The 21950-nt window shown below is 44.4% G+C and overlaps 2 protein-coding genes and 1 long non-coding RNA gene across 3 annotated transcripts in view; all 3 read left to right on the forward strand.

Annotated features, from left to right (window-relative positions):
• LOC143887157 (uncharacterized) overlaps window positions 1–21569 on the forward strand; it is a 72753-nt gene extending 51184 nt beyond the window's left edge. Inside the window, exon 2 of the mRNA XM_077391263.1 lies at window positions 20715–21569. Coding sequence (XP_077247378.1) covers window positions 20751–21191 — 441 coding nt within the window. The 5' untranslated portion in view covers window positions 20715–20750 and the 3' untranslated portion in view covers window positions 21192–21569. The remainder of the gene's footprint in view (window positions 1–20714) is intronic.
• LOC143887763 (uncharacterized) lies at window positions 2377–15316 on the forward strand. The gene is made up of 3 exons (XR_013254364.1): window positions 2377–2477; window positions 14856–14975; window positions 15202–15316. It is a non-coding gene; the product is annotated as an uncharacterized LOC143887763 (long non-coding RNA).
• LOC143887892 (uncharacterized) lies at window positions 15487–18890 on the forward strand. Its single transcript, XM_077392133.1, has 9 exons — window positions 15487–16077; window positions 16157–16294; window positions 16372–16428; window positions 16524–17380; window positions 17467–17554; window positions 17636–17734; window positions 17818–18060; window positions 18155–18249; window positions 18329–18890. The coding sequence occupies exons 1-9, from the start codon at window positions 15487–15489 to the stop codon at window positions 18492–18494; spliced, it is 2334 nt and encodes a 777-aa protein (XP_077248248.1). The 3' UTR covers window positions 18495–18890.
• Window positions 21570–21950: the final 381 nt, after the last annotated feature.

Consider the following 21950-nt stretch of genomic DNA (forward strand, 5'->3'; position numbering starts at 1 on the left):
TCTTGTGTCGTCGAGCCCGTTTGTGAACGGTGCCTCATTTCTCGAGCCCATTTGTGAATGGTCTCGTCTTCTCCTTGAGCCCGTTTGCGGACGGTACCTCATTTCCCAAAAATAAAAATTCATCAAATCCAATCCCCGATTCAAACAAATCCAATCTTACGTCAAATTCAAGTTCATGAAAAATCTCATGTCCTCTTTGAGCCCTTCTGTGAAAGGTGCCTCATTTCTCGAGGCCGTTTGTGAATGGTCTCGTCTTCTCCTTGAGCCCGTTTGCGGACGGTACCTCATTTCCCAAAAATAAAAAATTCATCAAAACCAATCCCCGATTCAAACAAATCCAACTTACGTCAAATTCAAGTTCATGAAAAATCTCATGCCCTCTTTGAGCCCGTTTGTGAACGGTGCCTCTTTTCTCGAGGCCATTTGGGGATGGTCTCGTCTTCTCCTTGAACCCGTTTGTGAACAGGTTTCTCATTCTCTGAGTCCATTTGTGAATGGTCTCATGTCCTCTTTGAGCCCGTTTGTGAACGGTGCCTCTTTTCTCGAGGCCATTTGTGAATGGTCTCATCTTCTCCTTGAGCCCGTTTGCGGACGGTACCTCATTTTCCAAAAATAAAAAAATTTATCAAATCCAAATCCTTAATTAAAAAATAAAAATAAAAATCCATTCCTACGTCAAATTCAAGTTCATAAAAAAATCCCTAAATTCTTCGAGCCCGTTTGTGAACGGTGCCTCATTTCTCGAGTCCATTTGTGAATGGTCTCGTCTTCTCTTCGAACCCGTTTGTGAACAGGTGTCTCATTCTCTGAGTCCATTTGTGAATGGTCTCATCTTCTCCTTGAGCCCGTTTGTGAACGGTGCCTCATTTTCTGAGTCCATTTGTGAATGGTCTCGTGTCCTCTTTGAGCCCGTTTGTGAACGGTGCCTCATTTCTCGAGTCCATTTGTGAATGGTCTTGTCTTCTCCTTGAGCCCGTTTGTGAACGGTGCCTCATTTCTCGAATCCATTTGTGAATGGTCTTGTCTTCTCCTTGAGCCCGTTTGTGAACGGTGCCTCATTTCTCGAATCCATTTGTGAATGGTCTCGTCTTCTCCTTGAGCCCGTTTGTGAACGGTGCCTCATTTCTCGAGTCCATTTGTGAATGGTCTCGTCTTCTCCTTGAGCCTGTTTGTGAATGGTGCCTCATTTCTCGAGTCCATTTGTGAATGGTCTTGTCTTATCCTTGAGCCCGTTTGTGAATGGTGCCTCTTTTCTCGAATCCATTTGTGAATGGTATCGTCCTCCTTGAGCCCGTTTGTGAATGGTGCCTCATTTCTCGAGTCCATTTGTGAATGGTCTTGTCTTCTCCTTGAGCCCGTTTGTGAACGGTGCCTCTTTTCTCGAATCCATTTGTGAATGGTATCTTCCTCCTTGAGCCCGTTTGTGAACGGTGCCTCATTTCTCGAGTCCATTTGTGAATGGTCTTGTCTTCTCCTTGAGCCCGTTTGTGAACGGTGCCTCTTTTCTCGAGTCCATTTGTGAATGGTTTTCTATCCTCCTTGAGGCCGTTTGTGAACGGTGCCTCATTATCCAAGTCCATTTGGGAATGCTTCTTATCCTCGTTGAACCCGCTTGTGAGCGGCGTCTCATCTCCTTCTAAAAATTGTTTGAGAGCGATCTTTGTCCTTTCCCTTCAGAATCCATTCGAAAATGATATCTCATTCTCTAATTGCCCGTTTGTGAACGGCGCCGCATCGAGTTTTTATTATTATTCAAGTTCTAGGGTTTCATCTAAGGTTTTGCATTATGTTAAGGTGCGTTGTGTCTAGAGAGTCCTTTGTCGATTAAAACTACGCAAAATGGTTCTGTCATTTTTAACTTTGGTATTCAATGACTACGTCATCTCTACCAAAGAGGGGCATCTGTAGACACCCCATTTTGTTTTGTTTTAATCAACAAATAAATTAGTGTGTTAAATCCATGTGAGAACCCCCTCTATCATTGATTTATATGTTTTAGGTCATTAATATCTTGATCTGACTTTACGGATCATCAATCGGGACAAAATAAGCTAGGGTCACTTCATAGCCCGGACCCTGATTCCATTCCGAGACCCGATTTCCGTAAATCGTTAGATCAATGGCAGATCATGACCTGGGTCTAACCATCCAAAACCACCTAACCTCTCCTCTCATCCTAACCATTCAAACCTCACCTAACCTCACCTAACCTCTCCTCCCATCATAACCATCCAAACCTCACCTAACCTCACCTAACCTCACCTAACATCACCTAACCTCACCTAACCTTACCTAACCTCACCTAACCTCACCTAACCTCCTATCCCATTCTCCTATAAATACCCTCTCATCTCACCAAAGAAAAGGAGGAAAAAAAAGAAAAGAGGAGAGAACCCCTCTCTTAGAAAATTCAAGCCCTCTCTCTAGACCAAATCCCTCTTCTCCATAAGTTTGCATGGAATATCGTCTACAAAAAGGTATGTCTTTTGGAATTTTATTTTCTTTTCTATATTTGTAGGATTGAGTGTTGTTTTGCGTATATTTTGGTTGATGTCATGTTTAATTTTGTACTAGTTTGGCCTTGGTCATGTTCTCACTTATGCTAAATATAATTAATGTGTTAGGGTCATTAGAACCTATTTGCGATGGGATGTTGAAATCATTGGCTTGTTAGGGAATTTAGATTTCTTTTGGGAAAACAATTCATTAAAAATTTTGAACATTTACAAGAAAGAAAACTTGAATTTTACATGAATTATCAAAACCCATTTAATTTGGCTTACAAAACCTCCATCTTTCAATTGATAACAACAGCCCCCACTCCAATTTGATAACAACAGCCCCCACTCAATCTCAAGAACCCAATATCCATACCCCACCTTGCCAAGTAGATAAAAACAACCCCTTTTTCAAACATCCCATTTGAATCTAATCTCAGGCCCATTCAAGCCATTTTTCATATTCACCGTCTTTTAATCACTAAAAAAATAAGAACTATCAAAAGAAAACATGGGGGTGCCAATATCATTCCCGTCATAGTGCTAGCTGTTAGACTTTAAACAGATTTTTCGACCTCTAAACAACAGAATCGTGGGAAATGGTTAACTACAAAGTCGTAGATATTTTCGTGCCGTTTCCAACGAGTATTCGTGCTAGATCAGACAGCGAGCGGTTAAAAAGTTAAGTCCAAAATGGTTGCGGCACACCTTTAGGCATTTCCAGTTTAATGTTGCTGTCCTTTTGTTTGCAACACAAATTCGAACCTCTAAATCACAGATTTACAAACAATGGAGAACTACAAAGTTGTAGCCCTATAAAAGATCTTTCCAACGCATGTTTGTACGTTGAATTTGGCCAAGCGGTTAAAGAGTTACGACAGTTTTAGTGGGCTGCATTTGTCAGATCTTTTAATGGTCAATGGTTTGTCGAATTTGTGCAATTGTCAAAACTTGGTTGTGTTAACGTCATTTTCCAAACCAAAATCGAAAGACATTAATCTAAAGTACATCCAACCTAAAATTAACAAAACTAAAATTCACCCATTTAAAATCCACTGATAAAAATCCGTTAAAAGCCATTAACCAAAAGACCACTAAAAATTTCAAATGAAACTAAAACCTTCTAAATAAACAACTTTAAAAGCTACCAAACACACTAAATACCTTCAGATAATAAAAGCTTCAAGAAAACTCTAAAAGTTTCCACAAACCCAAAAGAATTCGAGATTCCCAAGAGCCGGTGGATTCAAAATTCCTTTAGGAACCCTTAGAGCCCAATTTAGGAACACTGGTGTCGTGTCGTGTCGTGTCCTAAGTTTTAGGGAGTCTTAGGTTTTAGGGAGTCCTAGAGTCAGGAGTCCAGCCTCATCACGGACGTTTGCTATGTATAGCAACCGTGCCATAGGTTTAGTTACACTAGTCACCCGATCTTTTCCATAGGACAAGCCTAGTAAACTAGGATGTAGGCTAACCTGCATTAGTCTAAGGGACAACTTGCATTTAGATAAGAATCATATAGCATCTTCGATGAAATCCTAAGATAATAAAATCCTCAACTTGAATTAAATAACTTCTCTTAAAACTGTTGAAACAGTCAATCCCGTCTAGGTCGGTGTCTTAGTTGAGTTAGGCATATGTAACTTAGCTTAGGTGCACCGAACTACGTCGACTCTGATCCCAGTGAGGCTTGGGTACGTAGGCAGCTTGGATGTCTGATTGCATACCACCCGCGAGTCGGCACCACAAACAAATTGTGGTGTTTTGTATATTAATATTCTTGTAAATGCTTAATCAAATCACTTAGGACTTTCCATTGAAATTAGAATTCTAGGATGCATGTCACTTAGTTCGCACATAAACATAGAGTTGAATGAGCCATTTAAAATAAATTCAAAAGAGTTAGCTTTTGGAATCGAAGACCGATTATCGGGCAGGAATGGTGCATGTGGCGGATAAATCCCCATACCTTCCATTCTCGTAACCAGGTAGCGAGTCTAGATTTCTGGTCAATTATGGGTCCTAGATCCCACATCTAGGTGGCGACTCTGTCATTTTCTTTCGTGTGGAATTCGGGTTGCCTTAGTGATCCCAAGTTCACATGAAAGACGAATTCAAATCAATCATAAAATGCACACGCCAATCGCGTGGTTACGAGAGACCAAGAGAGAGCGCGCGGCGGCTCGCGCCCACACCCCTCTCGCGGGATCGGGTACCACAAATACCATCCATAGGTCCCCTCTATTGGCCTTGAGAAGCCCCCCTTAGGTACTAATAACCCCTTCTTTGTAGCTGAAAACTCATGCCTTTGAACTTCAGGACCTTCTTCTGGATTTGATGGACCCTCCGAGGGTACTTCTTCTACCCCATTTGAGGGCCCATAATCCCTTCTCTAATACCATGCATAGCTCCCCACTGTTGCCCTTGAGAAGCCTCCCTTAGGTACTAATAACCCCTTTTTTGTAGCTGAAAACCCATGCCTTTGAACTTCAGGTCCTTCTTCTGGATTTGATGGACCCTCCGAGGGTACTTCTTCTACCCCATTTGAGGGCCCATAATCCCTTCTCTAATACCATCCATAGCTCCCCTCGGTTGCCCTTGAGAAGCCCCCCTTAGGTACTAATAACCTATTCTTTGTAACTGAAAACCCATGCCCTTCAACTTGAGCACCATCTTTGGATTTGCTGCACCCTCCAAGGGTACTTCTCCTACCCCATTTGAGGGCCCATAATCCCTTCTCTAATACCATCCATAGGTCTCCTCTGTTGCCGTTGAGAAGCCCCCCTTAGGTAATAATAACCCCTTCTTTGTAGCTGAAAACCCATGCCTTTCAACTTGAGCACCATCTTTGGATTTGCTGCACCCTCCAAGGGTACTTCTCCTACCCCATTTGAGTGCCCATAATCCCTTCTCTAATACCATCCATAGGTCCCCTTTGTTGGCCTTGAGAAGCCCCCCTTAGGTACTAATAACCCCTTCTTTGTAGCTGAAAACCCATGCCTTTCACCTTGAGGACCTTCTTCTGGATTTGATGGACCCTCCGAGGGTACTTCTCCTACCCCATTTGAGGGCCCATAATCCCTTCTCTAATACCATCCATAGGTCCCCTCTATTGCCCTTCAGAAGCCCCCCTTAGGTACTAATAACCCCTTCTTTGTAGCTGAAAACCCATGCCTTTGAACTTCAGGACCTTCTTCTGGATTTGAAGGACCCTCCGAGGGTACTTCTTCTACCCCATTTGAAGGCCCATAATCCCTTCTCTAATACCATCCATAGGTCCCCTCTTTTGGCCTTGAGAAGCCCCCCTTAGGTACTAATAACCCCTTCTTTGTAGCTGAAAACCCATGCCTTTGAACTTCAGGACCTTCTTCTGGATTTGATGGACCCTCCGAGGGTACTTCTTCTTCCCCATTTGAGGGCCCATAATCCCTTCTCTAATACCATGCATAGCTCCCCACTGTTGCCCTTGAGAAGCCTCCCTTAGGTACTAATAACCCCTTTTTTGTAGCTGAAAACCCATGCCTTTGAACTTCAGGTCCTTCTTCTGGATTTGATGGACCCTCCGAGGGTACTTCTTCTACCCCATTTGAGGGCCCATAATCCCTTCTCTAATACCATCCATAGCTCCCCTCGGTTTCCCTTGAGAAGCCCCCCTTAGGTACTAATAACCCCTTCTTTGTAACTGAAAACCCATGCCTTTCAACTTGAGCACCATCTTTGGATTTGCTGCACCCTCCAAGGGTACTTCTCCTACCCCATTTGAGGGCCCATAATCCCTTCTCTAATACCATCCATAGGTCCCCTCTGTTGCCGTTGAGAAGCCCCCCTTAGGTACTAATAACCCCTTCTTTGTAGCTGAAAACCCATGCCTTTCAACTTGAGCACCAGCTTTGGATTTGCTGCACCCTCCAAGGGTACTTCTCCTACCCCATTTGAGTGCCCATAATGCCTTCTCTAATACCATCCATAGGTCCCCTTTGTTGGCCTTGAGAAGCCCCCCTTAGGTACTAATAACCCCTTCTTTGTAGCTGAAAACCCATGCCTTTCACCTTGAGGACCTTCTTCTGGATTTGATGGACCCTCCGAGGGTACTTCTCCTACCACATTTGAGGGCCCATAATCCCTTCTCTAATACCATCCATAGGTCCCCTCTATTGCCCTTCAGAAGCCCCCCTTAGGTACTAATAACCCCTTCTTTGTAGCTGAAAACCCATGCCTTTGAACTTCAGGACCTTCTTCTGGATTTGATGGACCCTCCGAGGGTACTTCTTCTACCCCATTTGAGGGCCCATAATCCCTTCTCTAATACCATGCATAGCTCCCCACTGTTGCCCTTGAGAAGCCTCCCTTAGGTACTAATAACCCCTTTTTTGTAGCTGAAAACCCATGCCTTTGAACTTCAGGTCCTTCTTCTGAATTTGATGGACCCTCCGAGGGTACTTCTTCTACCTCATTTGAGGGCCCATAATCCCTTCTCTAATACCATCCATAGCTCCCCTCGGTTGCCCTTAAGAAGCCCCCCTTAGGTACTAATAACCCCTTCTTTGTAGCTGAAAACCCATGCCTTTCAACTTGAGCACCATCTTTGGATTTGCTGCACCCTCCAAGGGTATTTCTCCTACCCCATTTGAGTGCCCATAATCCCTTCTCTAATACCATCCATAGGTCCCCTTTGTTGGCCTTGAGAAGCCCCCCTTAGGTACTAATAACCCCTTCTTTGTAGCTGAAAACCCATGCCTTTCACCTTGAGGACCTTCTTCTAGATTTGATGGACCCTCCGAGGGTACTTCTCCTACCCCATTTGAGGGCCCATAATCCCTTCTCTAATACCATCCATAGGTCCCCTCTATTGCCCTTCAGAAGCCCCCCTTAGGTAGTAATAACCCCTTCTTTGTAGCTGAAAACCCATGCCTTTGAACTTCAGGACCTTCTTCTGGATTTGATGGACCCTCCGAGGGTACTTCTTCTACCCCATTTGAGGGCCCATAATCCCTTCTCTAATACCATCCATAGGTCCCCTCTATTGGCCTTGAGAAGCCCCCCTTAGGTACTAATAACCCCTTCTTTGTAGCTGAAAACCCATGCCTTTGAACTTCAGGACCTTCTTCTGGATTTGATGGACCCTCCGAGGGTACTTCTTCTACCCCATTTGAGGGCCCATAATCCCTTCTCTAATACCATGCATAGCTCCCCACTGTTGCCCTTGAGAAGCCTCCCTTAGGTACTAATAACCCCTTTTTTGTAGCTGAAAACCCATGCCTTTGAACTTCAGGTCCTTCTTCTGGATTTGATGGACCCTCCGAGGGTACTTCTTCTACCCCATTTGAGGGCCCATAATCCCTTCTCTAATACCATCCATAGCTCCCCTCGGTTGCCCTTGAGAAGCCCCCCTTAGGTACTAATAACCCCTTCTTTGTAACTGAAAACCCATGCCTTTCAACTTGAGCACCATCTTTGGATTTGCTGCACCCTCCAAGGGTACTTCTCCTACCCCATTTGAGTGCCCATAATCCCTTCTCTAATACCATCCATAGGTCTCCTTTGTTGGCCTTGAGAAGCCCCCCTTAGGTACTAATAACCCCTTCTTTGTAGCTGAAAACCCATGCCTTTCACCTTGAGGACCTTCTTCTGGATTTGATGGACCCTCCGAGGGTACTTCTCCTACCCCATTTGAGGGCCCATAATCCCTTCTCTAATACCATCCATAGGTCCCCTCTATTGCCCTTCAGAAGCCCCCCTTAGGTAGTAATAACCCCTTCTTTGTAGCTGAAAACCCATGCCTTTGAACTTCAGGACCTTCTTCTGGATTTGATGGACCCTCCGAGGGTACTTCTTCTACCTCATTTGAGGGCCCATAATCCCTTCTCTAATACCATCCATAGGTCCCCTCTATTGGCCTTGAGAAGCCCCCCTTAGGTAGTAATAACCCCTTCTTTGTAGCTGAAAACCCATGCCTTTGAACTTCAGGACCTTCTTCTGGATTTGATGGACCCTCCGAGGGTACTTCTTCTACCCAATTTGAGGGCCCATAATCCCTTCTCTAATACCATGCATAGCTCCCCACTGTTGCCCTTGAGAAGCCTCCCTTAGGTACTAATAACCCCTTTTTTGTAGCTGAAAACCCATGCCTTTGAACTTCAGGTCCTTCTTCTGGATTTGATGGACCCTCCGAGGGTACTTCTTCTACCCCATTTGAGGGCCCATAATCCCTTCTCTAATACCATCCATAGCTCCCCTCGGTTGCCCTTGAGAAGCCCCCCTTAGGTACTAATAACCCCTTCTTTGTAACTGAAAACCCATGCCTTTCAACTTGAGCACCATCTTTGGATTTGCTGCACCCTCCAAGGGTACTTCTCCTACCCCATTTGAGGGCCCATAATCCCTTCTCTAATACCATCCATAGGTCCCCTCTGTTGCCGTTGAGAAGCCCCCCTTAGGTACTAATAACCCCTTCTTTGTAGCTGAAAACCCATGCCTTTCAACTTGAGCACCATCTTTGGATTTGCTGCACCCTCCAAGGGTACTTCTCCTACCCCATTTGAGTGCCCATAATCCCTTCTCTAATACCATCCATAGGTCCCCTTTGTTGGCCTTGAGAAGCCCCCCTTAGGTACTAATAACCCCTTCTTTGTAGCTGAAAACCCATGCCTTTCACCTTGAGGACCTTCTTCTGGATTTGATGGACCCTCCGAGGGTACTTCTCCTACCCCATTTGAGGGCCCATAATCCCTTCTCTAATACCATCCATAGGTCCCCTCTATTGCCCTTCAGAAGCCCCCCTTACGTACTAATAACCCCTTCTTTGTAGCTGAAAACCCATGCCTTTGAACTTCAGGACCTTCTTCTAGATTTGATGGACCCTCCGAGGGTACTTCTTCGACCCCATTTGAGGGCCCATAATCCCTTCTCTAATACCATGCATAGCTCCCCACTGTTGCCCTTGAGAAGCCTCCCTTAGGTACTAATAACCCCTTTTTGTAGCTGAAAACCCATGCCTTTGAACTTCAGGTCCTTCTTCTGGATTTGATGGACCCTCCGAGGGTACTTCTTCTACCCCATTTGAGGGCCCATAATCCCTTCTCTAATACCATCCATAACTCCCCTCGGTTGCCCTTGAGAAGCCCCCCTTAGGTACTAATAACCCCTTCTTTGTAGCTAAAAACCCATGCCTTTCAACTTGAGCACCATCTTTGGATTTGCTGCACCCTCCAAGGGTACTTCTCCTACCCCATTGGAGTGCCCATAATCCCTTCTCTAATACCATCCATAGGTCCCCTTTGTTGGCCTTGAGAAGCCCCCTTTAGGTACTAATAACCCCTTCTTTGTAGCTGAAAACCCATGCCTTTCACCTTGAGGACCTTCTTCTGGATTTGATGGACCCTCCGAGGGTACTTCTCCTACCCCATTTGAGGGCCCATAATCCCTTCTCTAATACCATCCATAGGTCCCCTCTATTGCCCTTCAGAAGCCCCCCTTAGGTACTAATAACCCCTACTTTGTAGCTGAAAACCCATGCCTTTGAACTTCAGGACCTTCTTCTGGATTTGCTGGACCCTCCGAGGGTACTTCTTCTACCCCATTTGAGGGCCCATAATCCCTTCTCTAATACCATCCATAGGTCCCCTCTATTGGCCTTGAGAAGCCCCCCTTAGGTACTAATAACCCCTTCTTTGTAACTGAAAACCCATGCCTTTCAACTTGAGCACCATCTTTGGATTTGCTGCACCCTCCAAGGGTACTTCTCCTACCCCATTTGAGGGCCATAATCCCTTCTCTAATACCATCCATAGGTCCCCTCTGTTGCCGTTGAGAAGCCCCCCTTAGGTACTAATAACCCCTTCTTTGTAGCTGAAAACCCATGCCTTTCAACTTGAGCACCATCTTTGGATTTGCTGCACCCTCCAAGGGTACTTCTCCTACCCCATTTGAGTGCCCATAATCCCTTCTCTAATACCATCCATAGGTCCCCTTTGTTGGCCTTGAGAAGCCCCCCTTAGGTACTAATAACCCCTTCTTTGTAGCTGAAAACCCATGCCTTTCACCTTGAGGACCTTCTTCTGGATTTGATGGACCCTCCGAGGGTACTTCTCCTACCCCATTTGAGGGCCCATAATCCCTTCTCTAATACCATCCATAGGTCCCCTCTATTGCCCTTCAGAAGCCCCCCTTAGGTACTAATAACCCCTACTTTGTAGCTGAAAACCCATGCCTTTGAACTTCAGGACCTTCTTCTGGATTTGATGGACCCTCCGAGGGTACTTCTTCTACCCCATTTGAGGGCCCATAATCCCTTCTCTAATACCATCCATAGGTCCCCTCTATTGGCCTTGAGAAGCCCCCCTTAGGTACTAATAACCCCTTCTTTGTAGCTGAAAACTCATGCCTTTGAACTTCAGGACCTTCTTCTGGATTTGATGGACCCTCCGAGGGTACTTCTTCTACCCCATTTGAGGGCCCATAATCCCTTCTCTAATACCATGCATAGCTCCCCACTGTTGCCCTTGAGAAGCCTCCCTTAGGTACTAATAACCCCTTTTTTGTAGCTGAAAACCCATGCCTTTGAACTTCAGGTCCTTCTTCTGGATTTGATGGACCCTCCGAGGGTACTTCTTCTACCCCATTTGAGGGCCCATAATCCCTTCTCTAATACCATGCATAGCTCCCCACTGTTGCCCTTGAGAAGCCTCCCTTAGGTACTAATAACCCCTTTTTTGTAGCTGAAAACCCATGCCTTTGAACTTCAGGTCCTTCTTCTGGATTTGATGGACCCTCCGAGGGTACTTCTTCTACCCCATTTGAGGGCCCATAATCCCTTCTCTAATACCATCCATAGCTCCCCTCGGTTGCCCTTGAGAAGCCCCCCTTAGGTACTAATAACCCCTTCTTTGTAGCTGAAAACCCATGCCTTTCAACTTGAGCACCATCTTTGGATTTGCTGCACCCTCCAAGGGTACTTCTCCTACCCCATTTGAGTGCCCATAATCCCTTCTCTAATACCATCCATAGGTCCCCTTTGTTGGCCTTGAGAAGCCCCCCTTAGGTACTAATAACCCCTTCTTTGTAGCTGAAAACCCATGCCTTTCACCTTGAGGACCTTCTTCTGGATTTGATGGACCCTCCGAGGGTACTTCTCCTACCCCATTTGAGGGCCCATAATCCCTTCTCTAATACCATCCATAGCTCCCCTCGGTTGCCCTTGAGAAGCCCCCCTTAGGTACTAATAACCCCTTCTTTGTAGCTAAAAACCCATGCCTTTCAACTTGAGCACCATCTTTGGATTTGCTGCACCCTCCAAGGGTACTTCTCCTACCCCATTGGAGTGCCCATAATCCCTTCTCTAATACCATCCATAGGTCCCCTTTGTTGGCCTTGAGAAGCCCCCTTTAGGTACTAATAACCCCTTCTTTGTAGCTGAAAACCCATGCCTTTCACCTTGAGGACCTTCTTCTGGATTTGATGGACCCTCCGAGGGTACTTCTCCTACCCCATTTGAGGGCCCATAATCCCTTCTCTAATACCATCCATAGGTCCCCTCTATTGCCCTTCAGAAGCCCCCCTTAGGTACTAATAACCCCTACTTTGTAGCTGAAAACCCATGCCTTTGAACTTCAGGACCTTCTTCTGGATTTGATGGACCCTCCGAGGGTACTTCTTCTACCCCATTTGAGGGCCCATAATCCCTTCTCTAATACCATCCATAGGTCCCCTCTATTGGCCTTGAGAAGCCCCCCTTAGGTACTAATAACCCCTTCTTTGTAGCTGAAAACTCATGCCTTTGAACTTCAGGACCTTCTTCTGGATTTGATGGACCCTCCGAGGGTACTTCTTCTACCCCATTTGAGGGCCCATAATCCCTTCTCTAATACCATGCATAGCTCCCCACTGTTGCCCTTGAGAAGCCTCCCTTAGGTACTAATAACCCCTTTTTTGTAGCTGAAAACCCATGCCTTTGAACTTCAGGTCCTTCTTCTGGATTTGATGGACCCTCCGAGGGTACTTCTTCTACCCCATTTGAGAGCCCATAATCCCTTCTCTAATACCATCCATAGCTCCCCTCGGTTGCCCTTGAGAAGCCCCCCTTAGGTACTAATAACCCCTTCTTTGTAACTGAAAACCCATGCCCTTCAACTTGAGCACCATCTTTGGATTTGCTGCACCCTCCAAGGGTACTTCTCCTACCCCATTTGAGGGCCCATAATCCCTTCTCTAATACCATCCATAGGTCTCCTCTGTTGCCGTTGAGAAGCCCCCCTTAGGTAATAATAACCCCTTCTTTGTAGCTGAAAACCCATGCCTTTCAACTTGAGCACCATCTTTGGATTTGCTGCACCCTCCAAGGGTACTTCTCCTACCCCATTTGAGTGCCCATAATCCCTTCTCTAATACCATCCATAGGTCCCCTTTGTTGGCTTTGAGAAGCCCCCCTTAGGTACTAATAACCCCTTCTTTGTAGCTGAAAACCCATGCCTTTCACCTTGAGGACCTTCTTCTGGATTTGATGGAACCTCCGAGGGTACTTCTCCTACCCCATTTGAGGGCCCATAATCCCTTCTCTAATACCATCCATAGGTCCCCTCTATTGCCCTTCAGAAGCCCCCCTTAGGTACTAATAACCCCTTCTTTGTAGCTGAAAACCCATGCCTTTGAACTTCAGGACCTTCTTCTGGATTTGATGGACCCTCCGAGGGTACTTCTTCTACCCCATTTGAGGGCCCATAATCCCTTCTCTAATACCATGCATAGCTCCCCACTGTTGCCCTTGAGAAGCCTCCCTTAGGTACTAATAACCCCTTTTTTGTAGCTGAAAACCCATGCCTTTGAACTTCAGGTCCTTCTTCTGGATTTGATGGACCCTCCGAGGGTACTTCTTCTACCCCATTTGAGGGCCCATAATCCCTTCTCTAATACCATCCATAGCTCCCCTCGGTTGCCCTTGAGAAGCCCCCCTTAGGTACTAATAACCCCTTCTTTGTAGCTGAAAACCCATGCCTTTCAACTTGAGCACCATCTTTGGATTTGCTGCACCCTCCAAGGGTACTTCTCCTACCCCATTTGAGTGCCCATAATCCCTTCTCTAATACCATCCATAGGTCCCCTTTGTTGGCCTTGAGAAGCCCCCCTTAGGTACTAATAACCCCTTCTTTGTAGCTGAAAACCCATGCCTTTCACCTTGAGGACCTTCTTCTGGATTTGATGGACCCTCCGAGGGTACTTCTCCTACCCCATTTGAGGGCCCATAATCCCTTCTCTAATACCATCCATAGGTCCCCTCTATTGCCCTTCAGAAGCCCCCCTTAGGTACTAATAACCCCTTCTTTGTAGCTGAAAACCCATGCCTTTGAACTTCAGGACCTTCGTCTGGATTTGATGGACCCTCCGAGGGTACTTCTTCTACCCCATTTGAGGGCCTATAATCCCTTCTCTAATACCATGCATAGCGCCCCACTGTTGCCCTTGAGAAGCCTCCCTTAGGTACTAATAACCCCTTTTTTGTAGCTGAAAACCCATGCCTTTGAACTTCAGGTCCTTCTTCTACCCCATTTGAGGGCCCATAATCCCTTCTCTAATACCATCCATAGCTCCCCTCGGTTGCCCTTGAGAAGCCCCCCTTAGGTACTAATAACCCCTTTTTTGTAGCTGAAAACCCATGACTTTCAACTTCAGGACTTTCTTCTGGATTTGGTGGACCCTCCAAGGGTACTTCTTCTACCTCATTTGAGTGCCCATAATCCCTTTTCTAATATCATGCATAGCTCCCCTCGGTTGCCCTTGAGAAGCCCCCCTTACGTACTAATAACCCCTTCTTTGTAGCTGAAATAGAGTTGATTTTCAACTTCAGGACCTTCTTCTGCATTTATGCTAGGTTTTATTTTGTACGTTAATTTTTGGGATGGAGAAATGCGATTTCATTTCATGTACATATCAGGTACCACATTTCCACCTACGGAGTCAAATAAATGCAAATGGTCGTCTGCTATTTGTTTATGCTAGGCTTTTATTTTTACAATATGTGGAGTGGAGAAATGGGTTTTCAAAAACACCTTCTTCAATACCATGTAGAGGGCACAGTTTATAGTTGATGGGCCTTCTTTAATACCATGTGGAGACCCATGTTCATTGTTGAAGCAGTCATGGTTCACTTGTTTTATCTTCGATTTCATTTATTAAATTATTGGTCCAATGGTGGTCATTGAATTCCAATACCTAGTGCTTATCTGCTTTGTTTCTCAAAAGGTCTGATGCTATAAGTTTTTTTTTAAATGCATGTGAGCTAATACTCGCCTGATGCCCATGTGGATGAGAATTTTAACAGACCTCCTAATCTGTTTTGGGGGTTTGTCCTTGTTGTTGTGCTTTCAGAAAATTCATATAGAACACTGATGGTTGCACTTATTGGTTAGCTCTTTTATTTCTTCTTTGCTTTGCTTCATATCTAAGAAGCCAGACCTTAGAGGTTACAGACATGATACATATTTTCAGGTAAGTATGAGAATTGTAATAATTGTTGGTTTGCTTTGTAGCTTTTCTTCATAATAGTACTGATTGGGAATATGAGTTTATGCTATGGGTTGGATTTTATTGATTTTCTTGGTAATTTATTTTAGAGATGATGAGGACGAGATTTTTAATGATTGTCAATATAACTGAGTTTTTGGGTTATGAATTGATCTCGGTGATTTAGATTTGGTTGTTCATTGTTATACAGTTTTTATCCGGTCAGGAGCCATTCAAAGCCTTGAAAGATGGTGATGCGAAAAAGTGATAGAGTGAAAGTAACAAAGCCTCCAAGAAGGACAGAAAGGAGTTTAGAAGGGGAGGAGATGAAAACTGCAGCTGTGAAGAAGAGAGGAACAGATGTAAGTGTGTATGTTGTTAATTGTATCAATGATAGTAAGTTAATTCATTTACGACATATATTTTGGCGATGTAATTTGTTTTGCAGGCTCCATACGTCCCAGCACGATGTTCTCCAGCTTCTTTTAAATCGGCAATGGACAGGATAAAGTTCAAGCCAGTCCATTTTCATGCCATAGAAAAGACTCCTTTCCGACATCTGTTTGGCATGGAGGACATTATCTTGCACAAGCCTCTCATAAGAGCTATCCACGATAAGTGGACTCCCGGCACTAACACGTTCACGTTAGGGAGTATAAATGTCCCCTTCCTTCCAAGAGATGTGGCATTGGCATTAGGACTGCCACTTACTGGAGAGCGAATGGACGTGGTGAGGGTTCTGTCATTCGACAGGACAAAACCGCAACCTAAAGTGCCTGGCTGGCCATTTCCAGAGGCCAACGTCAAGGCATCGGTTATTGAGAATGAAATTACAGCATTAGTTAGAGAACGCAATAAAGTTTCAATAGAGAAGACAGTGAAATATGTTCTCCTGCATCTTTTTACCTCTGTCCTTTTCCCAAAAAGCGCACATCGAGCTGACGAGCTCTTCTGGCCCTATATCGACGACATAGGAAACATTGGCAACTATAACTGGGCGATGGCAGTGTATGACTGGCTCGTAGATTACCTAGACAGAGTCAGCAAGGGTGGCAGGTACCTTGGTGGCTGCTCGTTGGTAATTCAGGTAATTTGGACTCATGACATTTAATATTCTAACCGTGCTGTTTATAGTTTGATTAACATGGTGTTTCGTATGTATGCAGGTATGGTTATACGAGCATACCACATTTTGGATTCCCACCAATCCAACTGCTCGTCCACGTGTCCTTAAATGGGACTGGAAAGCAAACGAATCAAAGACATATCGATTAGTGGAGCAGAAGCAGATAAAGAAATCGGAGGTGAGATATGAAAAATTTGTTAACGTATATATCAATACTAGTATCTTGATAACTGACTATGTTTTCCAAAAATTCAGGTGGTGGTGACATTGAAAGTATCTCTGTTAGAGAAGTCACAGTACCTACAGGATGAGGTAATGCAGTCGAGCATGACTATGTTGCGTACGTTATTTTATTTTACTTATTGATTTTTTAAATTTGATCATTGACTGTCATGTTTAAACATTAGGATGTTGATGAGACAATGGAAGTCGATAAGGAACAGTTGGAATCCGAGGGGATAGTTTTGGGAGTAGAAAGTGAAATGGAGAAAGGAAGTAGTGAAGATGAGTCGAAGCATATAAAATTTTTGGCGAGAGAGGGAGATGTAATTGATAGACAGTGGCAGATGATTACAGCAGCATGGGAAGAAATAAGAAAAAGAGAGGAAGATGTTGGAAAAAGAGAGGAAGATGTCAGAAAGAAAGAGGAGGATTTGAAAAAAGGATGGGAGCGTATGCGGAGAACAAATGAAGGGACTGGGGGAAGAATGGAGGGGGTTGAGGTGGAGGGGGTTGAGGAGGAGAGGAAGGGCGAAAATGCATCTCAAGGTGCACGATTCTCTTCGCAGCTGTGCGAGGATTGGACGGATTTAGCTGACCTTGGATGTGACATGGATGCAGCCGCCACCCTAATAGATGTATCGGCTCAGAACCCCAAGTCACATGAAAAAATATTCGGCACCACAGACGGGGTGATCCTTAACCCTTTACAACGATTGTTCGAAATGGAGGTGACCAAGGAAGAGGCACCATCTACTGAAGTTGAGATGAAAGTGAGTGGTGTAAGGGATGAGATGGTGGATTCCGAATTAGGGAGCATTGTGAGGGGTGTGAAGATGGATGGAAGGAGTAGGAAACCTGGGAGAGCCATAAAAAGTCCCTACTATTCAGGGAAGACCCGAAAGAGGAGGCAGAAGGAAGGGAAGAAACAGGGGGAGGACCCCAACATACCTAAACCACCGCCCAAGAAGAAAGGGGATGACGGGAAGATGCGTAAGGGAAGGAGAACAGCTCTGATAGAGAGACTTCTAAAGCATGATAAAAGGCAAGTAGATGTGAATTATATTATACCATGATTTAAGTTGATCAGAATTGAAAATTATTAACTAACAATTTAATACAATTTTGCAGTGATATCCTCATGGAAACGGATGATGTACACCTAATAGCTGAAGACCTACAACATCTATGGAATGTCAGACAATACCTGACTGGCACTGTAAGTGTCATTTTTTATCATTAATTTCTACATTACTGTAGGGAATAATGTACATCTGACATTTACTTCTCTTCCTTGAAGATTGTCGATATATATGGGAAGCACGTGCAGTCCTCCAACGACGATGGGTTAGCAGATCCTACAATGGGGGGAATTGTCTTCGTTCCATCGGTGGTACATGTAAGTGTTATTTCTATCATCCCACATTGAGGTTTACATAAGATTTTATCTGTAGTATCCCATTGAATTCCTTTTTTTTATAGGGAACTCTTACTGCAGTAGGGACCGAAGTCACTGAGGTCCAGAGGGTAGAAAAGTGGAGGACAGCGAAGGACGCTCTGCACAGTAGACTTATAAACCACCACCTCGAAGCAGTAAAAATGGTACTATTACCATTATGTGAAGACAACCATTGGGTTCTCCTCATTGTCGATATGGTCAACAAAATCTTCCACGAATGCAATTCCTGTAAAGGAATAGAGTTCCAGGAAAGAGCAGGATTGACCGTAAGTGGGTTAGCATCTTTAATGTTTTCCTACTTATAAATGTATACGTATAACACTTATGTTTCCTAAACCTGTCAATGTTAACCACTTGCAGGTTGTGTTGTTGAAGGAGTACTTAAAGGAAAGGGGCTGTGATATAGACCACTTTCAATATGCGCAGATGGAAAATTTCCCACAACAGGCCAATGGGTCAGTATATTAGTATATTTAAATGTTTATTTTTCTAGGCTATGATTTTGATTCGCTCAATACAACTGTTGTTATGCAGGTTCGACTGTGGTTTGTTCGTGCTTAAAGCGATCGACCATCTGTATGCAAATGATCCATTTACTTTCAGCAAGTCTGACATTCCCGCTTATCGGCTGCAGCTCTGCGAAAGATTCTTGCGCGGAGAGTTTGGGGACTGTGGTGATTTCCTTAAGGGGGATATATGACTGAAAAATGAAGAACCTCTCTTCAAGTTCTGATGGATGTTGTAAACATGGTGGACATTGATGGTCTTTCCAGTGAAGTTTTCTGTGTATTTGTAAGCAAAATGGGGTAAAATGGGCTACATTTATTTGTTGGGCGCATATGTGTAGGACAGAAAGCAGGGTGTAGAGACACAGAGGGAGGGTTTGTTTGTATCTCAGCATACTGACAACTATGTATTTGTAATGAAAAATCAAGTTCTGTGAAGTGATGGTGGTTGTGGCATTGGGTTCATTGCGAAATATGGTAAAGGTCTTTGAAAATCATCAAATATTTGTTCATAAAGTTTTGGGGGAATTTATATTTCTATTGGATGGAAATATGATTTATTTGTAATTGTGGTTATTCTCTCTACTTTATATTTTCATCGTCATAGTTGGCAATGGGACCCCTGTTTTTTGTGCTTTTCCGGTTTTGTTTGGTTGGTTGAACTGTTGGGAAGAAAAAAATTCTTCCTCAAAGTTGTTCATAAATTGCACACTTAATTTCTTACAACACCCACCCTCTTCTTTCCAAATGGACTTTCCACCCCACACCATAGGATGATCCATAACGTCCATTTGATGGGCCACAATTTCAATAGTTTGTGTAGCAAAAGACAATTCATACAAAATAAAAATATAAAATAAATGGGTTAGCAGATCCTAAAGTGGAACCTCCAAGGATTCTCGGAATTCCGAGACAATGTCTCGGAACTCCGAGATTCGGTCCAGTATAATGTGAAAACAACCGTCTATTCTCGGAGCTCCGAGAAATTTTCTCGGAACTCCGAGATTCGTTCCAGTAGCCTAAAAAAAAACCTGTATATTCTCGGAGCTCTGAGAAAATTTCTCGGAACTCCGAGATTCGTTCCAGTAGCCTAAAAAAAAACCTGTATATTCTCGGAGCTCCGAGAACATTTCTCGGAACTCCGAGATTCCTTCCAGTAGCATATCCAAAAAACCTGTATATTCTCGGAGCTCCGAGAACATTTCTCGGAAGTCCGAGATTCGTTCCAGTAGCATATACAAGAAACCGGAAATTGTCGGAGTTCCGAGAGTAATTCTCGGAACTCCGAGATTCGGGCAATGGAAAAAAAAAATTTCCTTTTGTTCTCGGAACTCCGTCACAGTGTCTCGGAACTCCGAGAATCGGCCCAGGAGCTTCATAACCCTGGACCCGGTTCCTTTTTTTTACTTTACTTTTCTTCTCTTCTTTCCCTATACCTAAACCACTTCTCTTGAAACCGTAAGTCCACTTTTTCTTTCGTTCCGTCATTTTCTCCCTACATCTTCCTCCAAAACCCTCTTCTCCCTTCCAAATCCCTCTCTTCTTCCTAAAACCCTAGCATTTCACCCCTTTTTCGTTTTTTCTTTCTTCCCTTCTCTATTTCTCTTTTTGGCCTCCATTTTAGGGCTATTTCTCTTCTACTTTACATATCACTTTTGTCTCCATCCATATTTCCTGTCACCATGCCTCCTAAAACCAAAAATCTCAACATCGGAGGCTCCTCCCAAGTTGAAGACCCCGAATACGTTCGTGAAGAAGTTCCCGACGAAGAAGGGCCTTCACGGAAGAAGTCCAAGGCTGTGGCTGCCGAGGTTGTGGCCAAGTCCTATTTCACTGGGGATAAGGCGAAGAAACTCTGGGACGACGTCGGCACTAGGCGCGTCCTCACCGGTAGGTACATTGATCCCCCTGTCCTTGAAAATTTTGATTTAAAGGCCAAATTTGATGCTCTTCATTGGACACCCATCCTTCACATTAACGAACCCGTTTACCCTCGATTGGTGCGTCTCTTCTATGCCAATCTCACCATTTCCCCTTCCTTCTTCAAAATCGAATCTAAGGTGAAGAAAACTGTCATCAAACTCACCTATCAGACTTTTGCCACAGTATTTGGGATTAGCCATGACGGCCTCTTACACTATTTTTGGCCGGACGATGGGACGCATGAACTTGATGATATTGATCATGACACTGTCTATGGGCGGATAACACGGCGCTACCACCCTAATATGCCCGTACAATCTGCCGACCTCATTCCGATTGCGCGCGTGCTCCATAACTTCATGTACCACATCTTCATACCTCGTGGTGGGATGCGTGAAGCCGTAAGACCCTTAGAGGCATATATTATCTACAGCATCCTAGAGGGCCGCCAGCTTTGTCTGCCATATATCATGTTTCGCTTCATGTTTCAGACCCCTGAACGCTACCGATCTTCCTTGCCATATGGCATGATTCTCACCCGTGTCTTCCGGCACTTCGGCATCACCTTGGATGGAGAGATGACCATGACTCCTACTGCCCCGTTTGATGTTCCGACATTTAACCGCATGGCTCTTAATGAAGCAGCGATTGACATCGATGTTCACGATGGAGGAGGCTATGAAGCCGAGGACCAGCCTGCACCGGCACCTCAGCCTTCAGAAGATACATCTCAGTTCTGCACTCGCCAGGATTTGGCTCACATGCAGGAGGCCATTGAGCGATCCATGGCCTCTCAGTTTCAGCAGTTGTCTACCCATGTCGACTCTGCGATTTCGACTCGCTTCCACACCATGACTTCCCACTTTGATGACCAGTGGGCCGCCTATTATCGCTACATCTCCAGTGGTCAGTGGGGCCAGGCGCCGGGCAGTTCTTCTCATCACCCACCGCCTCCTTCGGAACAGTAGATAGCTCTAGTTCTCTGATGATGGATCCTGTGTTGTTCAGATTTCTTTTTATATTAGCCTTATCTATATGTTTCTATAGTGTTTGGATTATCAGTTGGTTGTATGGATCATATTTAGGTAGTTGCTTGGATAGTAAGTTGGATCTTTTTGGGATGTATTCCGTTTTATATAATTCTGTCACTGTTATGATGTGTCGTGGATGCTATGTCCTTTGAGTGGTTGTACGCACTTTCATTGGCTCACACCTACTCTCTTTCCTTTTGTTCCACCTTTTTTGGTGATGACAAAAGGGGGAGAATATTTGAGCTCCCAAGTCATAATAATATGCATATATTAAGGGGGAGTAAAGCTCTATGCTCCATTTTTTTGGGACATCAATGCCCATGAAACGAACAAAAAGGTCAATAAATAAAGGTTGCAAAATGACAAACTTTATTGCGCCCTTTCTTACCAGCAGGGAAAAGCTTTTTGCAAACTTTTTTGCAAAATGACAAACTTTTTGCAAAATGAACAAAAAGGTCATATATATACAACCAATTTAATTTTCCAGTTCTTGAATTTTCTTACCAGCAGGGAAAAGCTTATTTTAACAATGCTTGCAAGGTAGAACTCATTCGAGCTTCAGAAAACTGGGCAGCCTTCAACTATGACAACCCATTCCACCTTAAGAAAACAGGGTTTCCCTCCAAAAATTACAGTATACCAGTAATTACAGTATACCATTAATTACAGTATAACAAAGAATACAGTATTCCACCT

This window comes from Tasmannia lanceolata, unplaced genomic scaffold (assembly GCF_043159265.1).
Source record: "Tasmannia lanceolata isolate RefF3 unplaced genomic scaffold, GAP_Taslan_0.1 ptg000012l, whole genome shotgun sequence".
In the NCBI taxonomy this organism is placed as follows: domain Eukaryota; kingdom Viridiplantae; phylum Streptophyta; class Magnoliopsida; order Canellales; family Winteraceae; genus Tasmannia; species Tasmannia lanceolata.

Excerpts from the sequence above, each read along its gene's own strand:
- LOC143887892 (XM_077392133.1), top strand. The coding sequence starts at position 15,487 with ATGGACAGGATAAAGTTCAAGCCAGTCCATTTTCATGCCATAGAAAAG. Across the intron at positions 16,078-16,156 it reads GCTGCTCGTTGGTAATTCAG|GTATGGTTATACGAGCATAC; the intron begins GTAATTTGGACT and ends GTATGTATGCAG. Across the intron at positions 16,429-16,523 it reads CACAGTACCTACAGGATGAG|GATGTTGATGAGACAATGGA; the intron begins GTAATGCAGTCG and ends TTTAAACATTAG.